The 14686-nt window shown below is 54.9% G+C and overlaps 2 protein-coding genes across 2 annotated transcripts; one reads left to right on the top strand and one right to left on the bottom strand.

The window, feature by feature from the left end:
• Nucleotides 1-375: 375 nt before the first annotated feature.
• NOP9 (NOP9 nucleolar protein) lies at nucleotides 376-8931 on the bottom strand. The gene is made up of 11 exons (XM_078872563.1): nucleotides 8880-8931; nucleotides 6642-6807; nucleotides 5625-6257; nucleotides 4941-5054; nucleotides 4456-4576; nucleotides 3813-4002; nucleotides 3538-3678; nucleotides 2893-3009; nucleotides 2415-2618; nucleotides 1299-1404; nucleotides 376-1115 (listed from the first exon to the last, which is right to left on the bottom strand). The coding sequence occupies exons 2-11, from the start codon at nucleotides 6787-6789 to the stop codon at nucleotides 961-963; spliced, it is 1929 nt and encodes a 642-aa protein (XP_078728689.1). The 5' UTR covers nucleotides 6790-6807; nucleotides 8880-8931; the 3' UTR covers nucleotides 376-960.
• Nucleotides 8932-9345: 414 nt separating this feature from the next.
• COPS4 (COP9 signalosome subunit 4) lies at nucleotides 9346-14593 on the top strand. The gene is made up of 8 exons (XM_078872261.1): nucleotides 9346-9453; nucleotides 9835-10059; nucleotides 10828-11085; nucleotides 11413-11520; nucleotides 12011-12092; nucleotides 12580-12711; nucleotides 13104-13357; nucleotides 13831-14593. The coding sequence occupies exons 1-8, from the start codon at nucleotides 9370-9372 to the stop codon at nucleotides 13909-13911; spliced, it is 1224 nt and encodes a 407-aa protein (XP_078728387.1). The 5' UTR covers nucleotides 9346-9369; the 3' UTR covers nucleotides 13912-14593.
• The last annotated feature ends 93 nt before the right edge of the window (nucleotides 14594-14686 follow it).

Consider the following 14686-nt stretch of genomic DNA (forward strand, 5'->3'; position numbering starts at 1 on the left):
CCTTCCAAAGCTCACAGGTTGTGTTGGTGTTGTGGTGACGCCTGACCACATCACACGGGACAGGATTTCCCAGGGCTGGAGGCTTACCGCGCTCGTGCCTGGGGAAGCAGGAGTGCAGAGCTGCACTTGGTCCTTCCACCTCACACATCCATCGTGGCCAAGTGGGTGAAGTGAAATTGGGGCTTTGTTTGAATATGCATCGTACAGTATATAATTACAGATGAGAAATGTCAACGATATTCGCGGTCATGTCAATGTATACGGTGATTTTGAGGTCATAAATAATGAAAACTTTTGTTTATTTTAGTGTAATTACTTTGGAGATCATCAACTCAATCTGGGATCGTTGTGACTAAATAACAACACTTGCAATACGGCATTGAAGTATAGTTTAATGGCCTTAAGAAAATGTGGCTTTGTAATAGTAACAGATCCGATTTACGAGTACAAAATTCACACGTGTCGCTAACAAAAGTCAGGCATATATTCTCGCAGAAAACTTAGCCCAATAAAAATACTTTCCAAAACCGAGCGAGGTTTATTTAACAGCATGGAGCAGCGCGTATTCACTCGGCACGGGAGTGTCACCGAGCGTGAACGAGCGCTGGCACGCACGCGTGCTTCCCGAGGTCGTGAGAATTACATCAATGCCACATTCCCATGGTGAGACGTCTGTGAAAAAGAGCTTCATAGCTCATCGGATTTCTCCAGGATAAATAAGGATTCTGATATATTGAATTTCTTGGCTTCCCTGCACCACATTGTTTAATTTTGCCAGGCAGTCCCCGATGTATGGACCCTGATGACTGGGACCACGGCAAAGACGATGGTGATGATGGAGTATAGCGCTGGTCCTCCTGGGCTTCATGACCAAGGGCCATTGTATGTATGTAGAACTTCTTTCCCACCGTACGGAGGTGTGGGGGAAGGACAACAAGCGCGGTGGTGGCCCCACGGCCATTACTCAAGTATCTCAGACAGGGCCTTGCGTTTCTTCTCTTGAGATGCCTGGTGTTGCCTCCATTCCACTGGCCTCCGAACAAAATTCTCCAGACACAGGTTCCTGACCACGAAGCGGCCGATGGGGTCACGGCGCAGATCAGTCCAACATGCGGCTGAACACCACAGAGACACACACACACACCCCACAGAAATTCACAGGTTCCATATACATATACAGACATCCCACACAGACCCCATAGACTCACAGACCCCAGAGAAACATTGATAGCATGGGACTCCAGAGATGCACAGATGCACCGTGTACAGGTGAGTGGCATGTACAGGTGTCAACCCACCCAGCTCCTGTGCCACCTCCTCCCGCTGCTTGACTCCGCTCTTTGCCCACAGTCTGTCGAGCACCCGGCTGCCGTGTTTATTCGTGGCCAGGGTGCGGAGCTGGTCCTGTGGAGGCACCGACACGGAGCGCGCGTGTCCACAAACGCTCGCCGCCTCCATCCGCCCATCGCTCACCTTGGCGGCGGCAGCTTGACGTTGATGCACTCTGCACTGCATTCCCCCGCACGCTTCCTTCTTCTCTGGGCTAATAACGAGCGCTGGAGGTTTGTCTATCGACAAGACCACACCGAGCCGGCCGGGACTTTATCGTTTTGTCGCCGCCTGAAATACGAGCATGTGACGCTGCACAGTGCTTGGTTAATTAAAAAAAGCAACTTAGACAAGTGGGGCTGTTTTTTCATATTTTCAACGCATTGTGAATCCAATCTTTGTTTTTGTGAAAAGAAAACTGCAAATTCACTTCCTCAACCCGAGCTCCTGGCTACAAGGCAGCACGTGCCACCGTCACCTTGGGGTCTCTCCCTGCTGCACACCAGGCCCTGTATTGTCTACCACGGCGTAGATCGCACTGGGATTGCAACAAAGGTGGGGTTAGAGGACTCCACTGGTGAGCTGAGCAAGAGGACTCCAGGTACACACACTTGGCGAGTCTCCCGGGACTGTGCGTTGCTATGGGTTAGAGTTCAGATTTGGTGTGGATACATGGGGAGCCTCTGCACCTCACCAGTGTTGGTGATGTGCACATGGAGAGCAGATGGACCCCAGTGGGGTCATTAGAGACATTACGGCAGCGCACTCGAGTGATCAGCTTCCACTCGCAATGGTCACTTCTCATCAAGGAAGCTTCAGCTCCGTGCTGGACATCCCAGGATGCACAGGCCAGGTGGACGCCATCGGTTCATGAGGAATGCACTCTATCTGTAACAGTTGCAGATGTGGTGCGAGTTTTAATTGGAGATTCAACTAAGCTGAGACTGGAGGCACATGGTAGTGCGTCTGGGAGACTGTTCTACGTTGAAGCAGCTCTGTGTGTGAGCGAGAGAGAGTGCCCGTTCAGGCTGTCGCTCTAGGGGCAGTCAAACTGTTGTGATTTTGCGACCGAACAGCGTGGTTACCTTGAGCTGCTGCAGTAGCTTGCCCTTGTGCTTGCGCGACACGGTGCCACTGCCCATGAATGCGTCGATCACGTGGCTTCCCGCGGCGCAGCAGCAGAGCGCAGAGAGCTGGGCGGACGGCAGGCCAAGGAGGCTGCTCGACACGAGCGCCGGCTCCGAGAAGCCCAGCAGGACCTGCAGCAACACCGAGCCGTGGTAGTTCACCTGCGTGCCGCAAACGATGGGGGGGGGGGGGGGTACAGGACTGTCAGGCCAAGCGTTGTCTAGGAGGGCCCGTTAAGGATGTCATGCCCACATTCACGAAGGCAAGGTCCGTGCAGTGGGTGGCATCGTGCAACATCACGATAGAGCCGAGTTCTCGGATCACGTCACAGCCCGGGTGTGAATGTGGGCTCCGCTAGACGCTGCGCAGCCAATCAATCCGGTCGTCACGGTATGGGACGCGGCACACCGTGGTGACGCGGTGATGAGGACGCACCTCAAAGGATTCTGGCTGCTCAGTGCCACTCTCTCCGTAGAGCATGTCCCACGTGACGAGGCAGGCGAAGGGCAGCGCACAGCTCTTCCTCCGCGACTTCTCCGCACAGTGGAAAGCCTGCAGATCATGGCGCACACACACAGGTATAAAATCAGAATCTTTATTTATATATCCTGGAGAAATCCGATGAGCTATGAAGCTTTTTGTTTACAGATGTCCAGCAGAGGCTGGTCAGCAAGTTACAACAAACAATATAAACAACGATAGTGCAAAGTAGAGAAAAGGTAAGCAAGTCACAAAAAACTGAATATTAGTACAAATTGGATAAGTACATCAATTCCTGCCGATTATTCAATAATAAATGCAAGTTTAGGAAAAGCAGCAAAACATTTGGGGAAGGCAGTGCCGAAGTTTACACAGCGCACCACGAGGATGTGACACGAGCACGTGCGTGCATGTGTGCGTGTGTGTGTGTGCATGTGTGCGTGTGTGCGTGTGTGCGTGTGCATGTGCGTGTGCATGTGCGTGTGCATGTGTGCATGCGTGCGTGTGCATGCGTGCGTGTGCATGCGTGCGTGTGCATGTGCATGTGTGAGTGTGTGTGTGCATGCGTGTGCGTGCGTCTGGGGCTCGTGCGGGGCGCACCGCGAGCAGCTGCTGTAGACACTCCTTCTGCAGCACGCCGAGTCTCCCGGCGGCCTGTGCGATTCGAGTCACCACGCCCATGTGGCCCTCGGCCATGATCTCCTCCACGGCCGGCACCAGCTCGGAACACAGCCGGGGAAACTGCAGCGGAGACAGGGAGCGCGGGGGGGGAGGTGGTGACGACAGCGCAGGAGACCGGAGGAATCGGCGAGACCGACCGTGCTTCGTAGGTCACCCGGTGTCGCGGGCCGCGTCCGGGCAGCACGATCGCGTACCAGCTTCTCGCTGCAACACTGCAGCAGCCGTTGCACCACAAAGTTTCCCAGGGGGTGGAGCGCAAGCGGCAGCAGCTTCCCCTGCAGTGCCTCCTTGTGCAGCCGGCGCAGGAGTTTGGGGTTGCCCACCTCGACGATGCGCTCCAGCACACGACTTCCAACGCGATCCTTCATGAGTGTCAACACGGAGCTGAGACACACACGCACACCCACACAGGTGATCCTTCACGAGCACGGAGCCAATGCTCCTTGTAATAGATGGAGGCAGCTATTGGAAAGTGCAAAGAGCTAAACAGTGGCAGGCTGCTCGTGTCTTTGTATCACAGCTTCCAGAATCGAATCGGTGAATGGAAACCTGAACGAGCATCAGTTTGGAACTGCTTATAAATACAATCACTGCAATGATTCTATCGTTGTGCTAGATGACACAACCACAAAATGCATGAACTTCATCACAAACACGCGAATCTGCTGCAGTCCACTCTCTAGGAAACCTGAATTCTCTTCCCGTACCAACGTGCGTCGCTTGGGATACGATTAAAAACCCCACCGCGATGCGCCCAACTTGCGGAAACAGATGCGGCGACTCTTTGCAAGATCCGACGTCGTGCCGAGCGGCGGCGGCGCCGTGGGTGGCACTCACCTGGGCGTGAGGCTGTCCAGGAGGGACGTGCAGAGCCTGCGCCCCAGCTTGGGATCGCTGGCGTGGAGCACCAACAGCGCCGTCTGCAGCACCAGCGCCGGCGCCTCCTCGTGGATGCACGCTAAGGTGGGAACGCCGCACACGCACAAGCACACACGCACGCAGGGCAAACCAGAACAAATCTCTTTAAGTCAGCCTCGGGCTACAAGAGACGTGCAGTAAACTGTAATGAAGTTCAACACGATGCCACCGGATCTCCGAACAAATCAATTCCTGCCGCCCGCACACCGATGCTAATTTCCGGACTGTCCGGGTGTAACCTGAGTCAAACCCTCGTTGAGAGGAATATAGGAGTTGTTTTTAATTCAGTGTTGTTCTTGAAATACCGGCCCAATTAAGTGGTGAGTTGCCCTGTTATATCCACTTTGTTAACAAAACTTCTGTGTGTGCACGTGTCGATTCGTTAGTGGAGAGCACGGTCTCACCGAGGAGGTTGGGGAGGAGGCCGTGGGTGATGAGCGAGCGCAGCGCCGGACGGAAACTCGGAGGAACCGGGAAGAGCGCGGGCGCTGCGTCTGGCTGAGACCCACGGCCCTCGCCTGCACAAACATCGCACGGCACGCGAGTCACTCGGCAGCAGCACACACCCAGCACGTGCATATACACACGCACACAACAGCCCTATGTGGCGATGACGTCACCACAGCTCTTATGCCAGGTAAGGTGCACCTTGAGACGATCATATGCCGTGTGGAAGGCTCGCTGGCAGCTCGTTGGACAGACTCAGATGCCATGCATTGACCGAATGAGATGACTGGCAGATGCACCACCTGTGCTCCCCACTGTGCCAACTTTCTGGGTTTTAGCCCCCTAGCACTCCGCTCACTGTTGCAAGCGTCACTGATTTGCCCTCAGCTGTTGCTGGAAAGCGACTGCCTCAAACTGCCCAGCAGCGTCCTTGTGTTGTTAACGAGCACCTATTAAGGCCGGCACGACGGACAAGCGGGTGGGTGGCCAGTAATCCATCCGGGCGTCTTTGTCTCCACAGTGATGATGTTTGAACACTGCAACAACTACTAATTCAAGGCTGAGTTGATCTTATGGAGGCCCAGGACCAGTTCAAACATTCATCACCGATGTTGGCTGTGAGCAGGGACACACACACACACCCTTGTGCGTGGTGGCGCCGCTGGCCGCCGTGTGCTTGGCCCCGGCGGCCGCGCTGCGCAGCGCGACGCCGCCCAGCACCTGCAGCAGCGAGCGCAGCACGTGGCTGCCTCGCACGTCGCGCGCACACCGCAGGAAGCGCCCGCCACGCGGCTTCTCCTCCTCCTCCAGCCCAGCGGCGACACCCGCCGGCCCTTCCTCCTCCTCCTCGTCGTCGTCCTGACCCAGCGCCTCGGCGATGCCCACCACCTCCTCGTGCAAGCGAACCACGTCGCCGTCTCCCTCCTCGTCGCCGTCTCCCTCCTCGTCGCCGTCCCCCTCCTCGTCGCCGTCCCGCGCGGCGCCGGCTCGCCGGCGCTTGCGCGGCGGCCGCCGCCGAGCGTCGCCGCCCGACTCGGACGCGGGGGCCTGCGCGAGGCGCGAGCACCGCGTGAGCGCCGTCTGCAGGACGTGCGCCGCCGAGCGGTGCGTGCAGGCGGAGAGCAGCGCGGCGCGCAGGGCGGCCAACACGCGGCCCGCGGCGCCCGCGCCCGCGGCCTCCAGCAGCCGCTCCAGCAGGGGGCTCAGCACGGGGTCCATGGCCACGGGCAGCTCGTGGCCACGCACCTCCGTCAGGACGTTCTCCACGAAGAGGACTGCTCTCACACGTGCACACAACGCAGCGTGCAACTTAGATTATAAAAAGTTTACTTTCATTTGTATATATTTTTCAAATTGTTTATCGTTCCTATACTTTGCACTCCGATCGTGTTTTGTATTGTTTGTTGTTGTAACGTTCTGGCCTGCCCCGACTGGACATTTGTGAAAAGAGCTTTATAGCTCATCAGATTCCTCCAGTATGAATAAATATTCTGATTCTCATAGAACGTAGCGGTTGTCGACAGAGCGCAGCACAAATAACTCGGCGCATATGAGCACAGAAGGTTGGCCACAGAAAGCCTACGGTGCGCCACGGGAGAGCGATTCGAGTGGGCCATGCGGGTGGGGGTGCACGCTGGCCGTGGCACGCAGCCACCCACCCTGCTCGCCGGTGCCGGGGAAGCCCTCCGGCAGCAGCAGAGCCTCGCCGGCGCGCCGCAGGTAGGCGCCCAGCTCCGCGGGCACGGCGGGGCGGCCGGGACCCGGCGCGGGGCCCGCTCCTGCAGCAGCGTCAGCAGCAGCAGCCATTCTCACGCCCTGCACACCCTGCACACACACACAGAGAACACGGCTGTGGTCAGTGTGAGCCGAGTGTGTTGAGATGAATGTCCGTGTGGTATGAATGGGCCCAGTTTGATGAATGCGGTGAGGTGAGTGTATTGAGTGTCGTGTGTGGTGAGCGTCATGCCTGGTGGGAGTGTGGTGGTGAGTGTGGTGGTGTGATGGTGAGTGTGGTGGTGAGTGTGGTGGTGAGTGTGGTGGTGTGATGGTGAGTGTGAGGTGAGTGTGGTGGTGAGTGCGGTGGTGAGTGTGGTGGTGAGTGTGGTGGTGAGTGTGGTGGTGAGTGCGGTGGTGAGTGCGGTGGTGAGTGCGGTGGTGAGTGTGGTGGTGTGATGGTGAGTGCGGTGGTGAGTGTGGTGGTGAGTGTAGTGGTGTGATGGTGAGTGTAGTGGTGAGTGTGATGGTGAGTGTGGTGGTGAGTGTGGTGGTGAGTGTGGTGGTGAGTGTGGTGGTGTGATGGTGAGTGCGGTGGTGAGTGTGGTGGTGAGTGTGGTGGTGTGATGGTGAGTGTGAGGTGAGTGTGGTGGTGAGTGTGGTGGTGAGTGTGGTGGTGTGATGGTGAGTGTGAGGTGAGTGTGGTGGTGAGTGTGGTGGTGAGTGTGGTGGTGTGATGGTGAGTGTGAGGTGAGTGTGGTGGTGAGTGTGGTGGTGAGTGTGGTGGTGTGATGGTGAGTGCGGTGGTGAGTGTGGTGGTGTGATGGTGAGTGTGGTGGTGAGTGTGGTGGTGAGTGTGGTGGTGAGTGTGGTGGTGTGATGGTGAGTGCGGTGGTGAGTGTGGTGGTGAGTGTGGTGGTGAGTGTGGTGGGGTGATGGTGAGTGTGAGGTGAGTGTGGTGGTGAGTGTAGTGGTGTGATGGTGAGTGTATTGAGCGTAGTGCGTGGTGAGCGTCGTGCCTGGTGTGAGTGCGGTGGTGAGTGCGGTGGTGAGTGCGGTGGTGAGTGCGGTGGTGAGTGCGGTGGTGAGTGCGGTGGTGAGTGCGGTGGTGAGTGCGGTGGTGTGATGGTGAGTGTGGGGGAGCGGCAGTGTAGCGGTCAGCGCTACGCTGCGCTACGAACCCGGCCACCGGAGTTCGATTCGCGTTCATGGTCAACACCAGTGACGATTATCTGAACGGGTCCTGGGCCTCCCCTCGGTCGACTCGGCCTCGAGTCGACCGAGGTGAGTGTGATGGTGAGTGTGGTGGTGAGTGTGGTGGTGAGTGTGGTGGTGAGGAGTGTTCTGAGTGTGGTGAGGAGTGTGTTGAGTGTGGTGAGGAGTGTAAGGTGAGGTGAGTGTAGTGGTGGTGAGTGTAAGGTGAGTGTGGTGGTGGTGGTGAGGAGAGTGTAGTGGTGGTGAGTGTAAGGTGAGGTGAGTGTGGTGGTGGTGAGTGTAAGGTGAGGTGAGTGTGGTGGTGGTGAGTGTGGTGGTGGTGAGGAGAGTGTAGTGGTGGTGAGTGTAAGGTGAGTGTGGTGGTGAGTGTGGTGGTGGTGAGTGTAAGGTGAGGTGAGTGTAGTGGTGGTGAGTGTAAGGTGAGGTGAGTGTAGTGGTGGTGAGTGTAAGGTGAGGTGAGTGTGGTGGTGGTGAGTGTAAGGTGAGGTGAGTGTGGTGGTGGTGAGTGTGGTGGTGGTGAGTGTAAGGTGAGGTGAGTGTGGTGGTGGTGAGTGTCAGGTGAGGTGAGTGTGGTGGTGGTGAGTGTGGTGGTGGTGAGTGTAAGGTGAGGTGAGTGTAGTGGTGGTGAGTGTCAGGTGAGGTGAGTGTGGTGGTGGTGAGTGTAAGGTGAGGTGAGTGTGGTGGTGGTGAGTGTGGTGGTGGTGAGTGTAAGGTGAGGTGAGTGTAGTGGTGGTGAGTGTAAGGTGAGGTGAGTGTGGTGGTGGTGAGTGTAAGGTGAGGTGAGTGTAGTGGTGGTGAGTGTGGTGGTGGTGAGTGTGGTGGTGGTGAGTGTGGTGGTGGTGAGTGTGGTGGTGGTGAGTGTAAGGTGAGGTGAGTGTGGTGGTGGTGAGTGTGGTGGTGGTGAGTGTAAGGTGAGGTGAGTGTGGTGGTGGTGGTGAGGAGAGTGTTCGTGTCTGTCCCGCACTCACGCTCGGCTCCTCGTGTCTGCACCGTGAGCCACGCCGTTCGGGTCAGGGGTCGCGCTGTGCCCCGGATGTAGTGATGACGTCACCTCGCAGGTTGTGTAAATTTACAGCGCGGTATAAAATCACTTTTTTCAGAATAATTCCATTTCATTAACAAGGAACAGCATAAAAACACTTTTCTCTACAAAAAAATATTGACCAAACAGAAATATTGAATTAACACCGTATTACCACGTGCAGTTTTAAATTAAACTTAGTGACAGCAAGTTCACGACGTTGGTGTCGACAAGGCGGATTTATTAAACACATTAAAACATTAAAACAATTAGTCACGAAATCTTCAAATCGAAAACAATAATTGTTTGTAAACTCACGGCAAACGACACGCTTCGGATGACGTCACATTTGGTGATGTCATTTGTGTGTGGGGGTGGTGCGAGTCCGTTACCGGTGACATGACGTCATTGAGACGCTTGACGTCACGCTTGCGAAGATGGCGGCGTCTGTGCGGCAGGAGCTCGCGTCTCTGGTGTCGTCGAGCGGCTCCCACAAGGACCTGGCGGGGAGGTACCGCCAGGTGAGGGGGGCTCCGGCTCGCAGCAGCAGCAGCAGCTCCACATCGACATCCACCGCGTGCCTGGCACTCAACAGCACGGCACTCCATCACCAACAACAACACTGCACCCCATCAGCATCAACATCCTAAGCACTATAGACCATCAACATCACCACTATATAGTATATACCATCAGCATCCTAACACGCAACACACTTTCGCACCACCGATTAGCACGGTTGGCTACGTACGGTGCGAAAGAAGTCCAACGTACAGTACATACAAACACGCGCCCGCTCTGACACGCGCGCACACAGTGGCACGCGTCACACGCCGCTGCCTCCCTCTGGCCCCGGCTGACGGCTGAGTTGTTGTCGTCGTCTCGGCCCGCGCGCCTCGCAGGTGCTCGAGCGAGCCGTGGCCGCCCCGGGCCCCGAGGACCAGGCCGAGGGCCTGAAGGCGTTTGTGGAGGCGATGGTGAACGAGAACGTGAGCCTGGTGATATCGCGCCAGCTGCTGTCCGACTTCACGGGCCACCTGGCGCGCCTGCCGGACCCCGTCTCCAAGGAGGTGTCCCACCACGCCCTGGACAAGATCCAGCCGCGCGTCATCAGCTTCGAGGAGCAGGTGCCGCTTGCCTCCCGCGGCGGCGTGGGACGTTGAGATGCCTGCGAGTAGCGCGGTGGGAGATGAGCATCACCTTGCACTTGAGCGGGGGGCCAGTTTGTGATTATGGTTCCTTCCTGGACAGATGTAATACGTTGAAGTCGACAGTCAGCATGTGACTGGCCATGGTGACTGGCCATAGTGACTGGCCATGGTGACTGGCCATAGTGACTGGCCATGGTGACATGGTCAGTCACGAAGAAGTCACCATGGCCCAGTGATGTTGAGGCCGACAGCTCGCCATTGCTTTCTTTTACCAAAACCCACAGCTCCTGTGCATCTTCTTGGTTCTTTCGGTAAAGTCACGTAGAAGGGAAATAATAAAATAATAATCTGCCTTTGTCTTTGTCACCCCTCCTTCATGAATACATATACAATGCACTCTGGCCGCATTCAATTGCTTGCCCTATCCAGTCATAAAATTCCTCCATAAGCCTTGAATGGCTAAATACTTATTTTCTCAATACATTGTTGGCCCATACATTAACACCAAGATTACTTGAGTCACGAAGACTTTACACTTTTAACAAAAAATTCCCACCATTTTCCAAAGTGGTTTGTGTATTCCATGAAGTGCACGCCCAAGTAATGGAATACGTCTCTCAACCTCCTCGCATCCCCCAGCATCATGCACAGTTCTACCTCATTCTAGTTCTTCACTCCCGTCACGCTCTCGTGTGTTGTGCGATGAAAACTGAAGGAAGGCTGCGATGGAATGGTGGCGTGCAGGTCGCCAGCATCCGGCAACACGTGGCCAGCATCTACGAGCGCGAGCAGGACTGGCGCAATGCGGCGCAGGTGCTGGTGGGAATCCCGCTGGAGACGGGGCAGAAGCACTACAGCACCGACTACAAGCTGGAGACGTACCTGAAGATTGCACGCCTCTACCTGGAGGACGATGACCCCGTGCAGGCCGAGGCCTTCATCAATCGTGCGTCGCTGCTGCAGAACGAGTCGGCCAGCCCCCTGCTGCAGATCCACTACAAGGTGCATGCCGCGGTGGCTCTCGCCCTGCTCGCTCGCGTGGCTGACACGGCGGGACGCGCAGCGCGCTCCGAGTGTGGCCGCCATCTAGTTTGTATTTGCCTTTTTAAGTTTTATTGTCTGTTTTATTCAATTATCCTTGAGGTAACGTTTGCATGTATCGCACATCATCTCACCACATCCTTCATATTCTCCTCTGCCTCTATAGATTATATAAGACATGCTCATTATATATGCCTCTTTATGCCATCGCTCTTCCTAACATTCTGACCAGGATTATCGGAGAATGTTCGTGCACATATGTCTGTCTTTGTGTGCCTGCGAGTACAGGTCTGCTATGCCCGTGTGCTGGACTACAGGCGCAAGTTTATTGAGGCTGCGCAGCGCTACAACGAGCTCTCCTACAAGCCCCTCGTGGCGGAGGAGGAGCGTCTGCAGGTACCTGGAATAGCGGTGACCCACAATTGTGATTTCACATCTTTGCAATATCAGGTCACAGCAGGGAGGCAGACAATTAGTTAATCTATTGGGAAAACTGATGTTTACATTCAGCATTCCACCATAATTTTCTAGTCTGTATATTTTTTTCTGCCATAGAAATATGGACTATGGATTTTCTGAAACTGGCCACCAACAGAGATGAGCACCCTGAGTATGGAGATAGATTTTGCCCAAGACTTTAAAACTTTTTCACATATATCTTACTGCTGGACATCTCTTAATGAACTTATTTAACCTGACCTGTTTAATTAAACCTAAAAGTATCATCTGGTATGGTCAGCATCGGCGTTGGAGAGAGAAAAGCAGTCGGTCTTGCGTGGGGCTGGCCCCACCACCACCTTGTTTGCCGTGTTAAACGTGATACGTGTTACAGCGTTTGCCCTGACAGGCAGCTCGGTGACTGAGAGGGTGCTTTGTCTTTTGTCAGGCCCTCAAGCATGCACTGCACTGCACCATCTTGGCTTCCGCTGGACAGCAGCGGTCACGCATGCTCGCCACGCTGTTTAAAGGTATGGTCGCACACGTGTCTCTCGCACAGCAACCGTTGTTCGTCATTAGGTGGCAGTAACGTCACTACGGCACGTGTGCCAGGGTAGGTGTACTTTGAGGCCACATGAAGTGTCGGAGACTCATTGGCAGGAAGTCACGGGACACACCCATCTGTTGTGGGTTGACCAAGATAACTGGCAGATGCACAACCTGTGATGTCCACCTTGCCACCTCACGTTTTAACCACCCGGTGCGCTGCTTGTTGTTGTGGGGTTAATGTGAGGAGAGCTACAGCAGTGAGTACTGATCACTCTATAAACCCTGCGATTGCAGCATGGGGCTGGTTCTTCTGAGATAAGTCGTCACGCTGTCAGGGCGTAATCACGTACGTAAATAGTCGTATAGGTGTGCGGGCACAAATGTAGGTATTACGTTGAAATCGCCTCCCCGTTGTTGAATATTGCCGTGTGTGACCATGCGTTCTGTCCTCGGCTGTGTTGTCACCAGACGAGCGGTGCCAGCAGCTGGCAGCCCACGGCATACTGGAGAAGATGTACCTCGACCGGATCATCCGCAGCGGGCAGCTGCACGAGTTCTCAGCCGAACTCGCCCCGCACCAGAAGGCCACCACAGCAGACGGTGAGAGGGGCACAAGAGCTGTGGTGCAGCAGTTGGCACACTGTGCCACAAACCCAAGCAACCCCTTGCCACAGATAACATAGCGGGCAAGTGTTATCTGAGCATGCCCTCTGCTTCCCCTTGGCTCGAATTATATCACTGGTGCACATTGTTTACATTAGCATGAGAGGGACAATGGCAGGGTGCTGGCCCCACCACCATATCATTTGCCTTGCCGGCCTTAATAGGTGCTCACCAACAGCACTTGCCCCTGCAGTCTTCACGGATAAGCAAAGTATTTTGATAGTGTGGTTGCACAGTGGTTTGATTCACAAACAAAATACAGACGTAATTCTCTGTGGCAATCACGGATGAGCGGGACCCTCACTGCATCTTCGCTCTGGTGTGTACAGGCTCCAGCATCCTGGACCGTGCGGTTATAGAGCACAACCTGCTGTCGGCCAGCAAGCTGTACAACAATATCACGTTCTCGGAGCTGGGCGCCCTGCTGGAGATCCCGCCCGAGAAGGCGGAGAAGATCGCGTCACAGATGATCACCGAGGGCCGCATGGCCGGCGTCGTGGACCAGATCGACGGCATCGTGCACTTCGAGTCGCGGGAGCCCCTGCCCACGTGGGACAAGCAAATCCAATCCCTGTGCTTCCAGGCAAGGCGGGCGGCCTACGCGTCCCTGTGACTATGCATGATCGTGATTATCCATTCCATGCACGTGTCGTGGCTGAAATATATTTTAATTCATATATCGATGCCTCAAGCCTAGGAAGCCACCTCCACTATCGCGATGCACGGCAGGCGCGTGTTTTAAGCGCTCGTGTGTGTAGAGCGGCAGTGTAATCGTTCGTGTCTTGTGCTACGAACCCAGAGACCCAAGTTCCATTCCCTCTCACGGCCAACACAATTGACGATTATCTGAACTGGTCCTGGGCCTTCTCTCGGTCGACTGAACCTTAAATGAGTACCTTTTGCGACATGTAACATTGCCGCTAGAGAGACAAAAGTGGCCAGGCGTGGTGCTGGCGACCCACCCCCTCCCGTGCCATACTAGCACTTGCCCCAAATGTCTGTCGAGGTTATAGGGGGAAACTTTATCTTATTGTCTAAGCACGTTTGTGTGCGCAGGTGAACACGCTGCTGGAGAAGATCACGCAGCACGCCCCCGAGTGGACGGCGCGTGCCATGGAGACGGAGATGGCGCAGTGATGCGGGCCGGCGGCGCTCCCTGTGCTGGGGAGGGTGGACACGAGGCTCGCTTGGTGGGGCCCCTGAGAGCGCCACCTTCACCACCCGCACTCTCATCTGACAGCACTGAAAGACTCGTCGCTTTCACTCTCCACACCACGTCTAGGTTTCTGTAGCTGTTTAGTTGAACCTGGCTGGTGATATTTCAGCAGAAGTGCCCAACTCAAGAGTAAGAATTTTTGGGAGGTCAAAGTTTAGGAGTCAACTCAGCCCATCATTAGTACCACAGTTCTATGGATAGATTGACCCTGCCATAGAAATGTGGAATTCTATCACTGCCTCATGATGGAAATGAGTGCCACATAAAGCTTGGTTAACCTTCAACGTTTGAGCCAGAGTTATTATTTAATGGAGCCAAAAACGATGATGTCCTGGAATAAATAACTCTCAAGTGGGCTCCCCTGACCCTTGACCTGGGATGCGCTGTTTATATGCGGTATTTATTTTGAGGCACAAATGAATCTGGTTGGTCTGGTGGTATTCACATGGTCTTTACTTACACAGGTCTTGTTGTATTGCCAATTTGTGTTGAAGCAGATGGCACACTTATTACCAAGCACCCACCGATCTGTCTCACAAAGGTTGCATCTTCTGTAAAATTATGCATTCGCAAGTTGCTTTTATTAAAATGAGTTACCCAGTCTATTGCATGTCTTATCACTCATCCTGTGTTTGAGCCTTTGGAAGCCAATCCTGTTAACCTCATCGCATGCCTCTGTCGTTCAGAATAACATTT

This window comes from Lampetra fluviatilis, chromosome 34 (genome assembly GCF_964198595.1).
Source record: "Lampetra fluviatilis chromosome 34, kcLamFluv1.1, whole genome shotgun sequence".
Classification (NCBI taxonomy): domain Eukaryota; kingdom Metazoa; phylum Chordata; class Hyperoartia; order Petromyzontiformes; family Petromyzontidae; genus Lampetra; species Lampetra fluviatilis.

Bases quoted from the DNA above. Each gene is read 5' to 3' on its own strand.
- NOP9 (XM_078872563.1), bottom strand. From the start codon at position 6,789: ATGGCTGCTGCTGCTGACGCTGCTGCAGGAGCGGGCCCCGCGCCGGGT. The intron at 3,010-3,537 runs GTGCGCCCCGCA...CATGATCTGCAG, and splicing joins GTCTACAGCAGCTGCTCGCG to GCTTTCCACTGTGCGGAGAA. The intron at 1,116-1,298 runs GTGGGTTGACAC...TGTGGTGTTCAG, and splicing joins GGAGGTGGCACAGGAGCTGG to CCGCATGTTGGACTGATCTG.
- COPS4 (XM_078872261.1), top strand. From the start codon at position 9,370: ATGGCGGCGTCTGTGCGGCAGGAGCTCGCGTCTCTGGTGTCGTCGAGC. The intron at 11,521-12,010 runs GTACCTGGAATA...GTCTTTTGTCAG, and splicing joins CGGAGGAGGAGCGTCTGCAG to GCCCTCAAGCATGCACTGCA. The intron at 13,358-13,830 runs GCAAGGCGGGCG...TTGTGTGCGCAG, and splicing joins TCCAATCCCTGTGCTTCCAG to GTGAACACGCTGCTGGAGAA.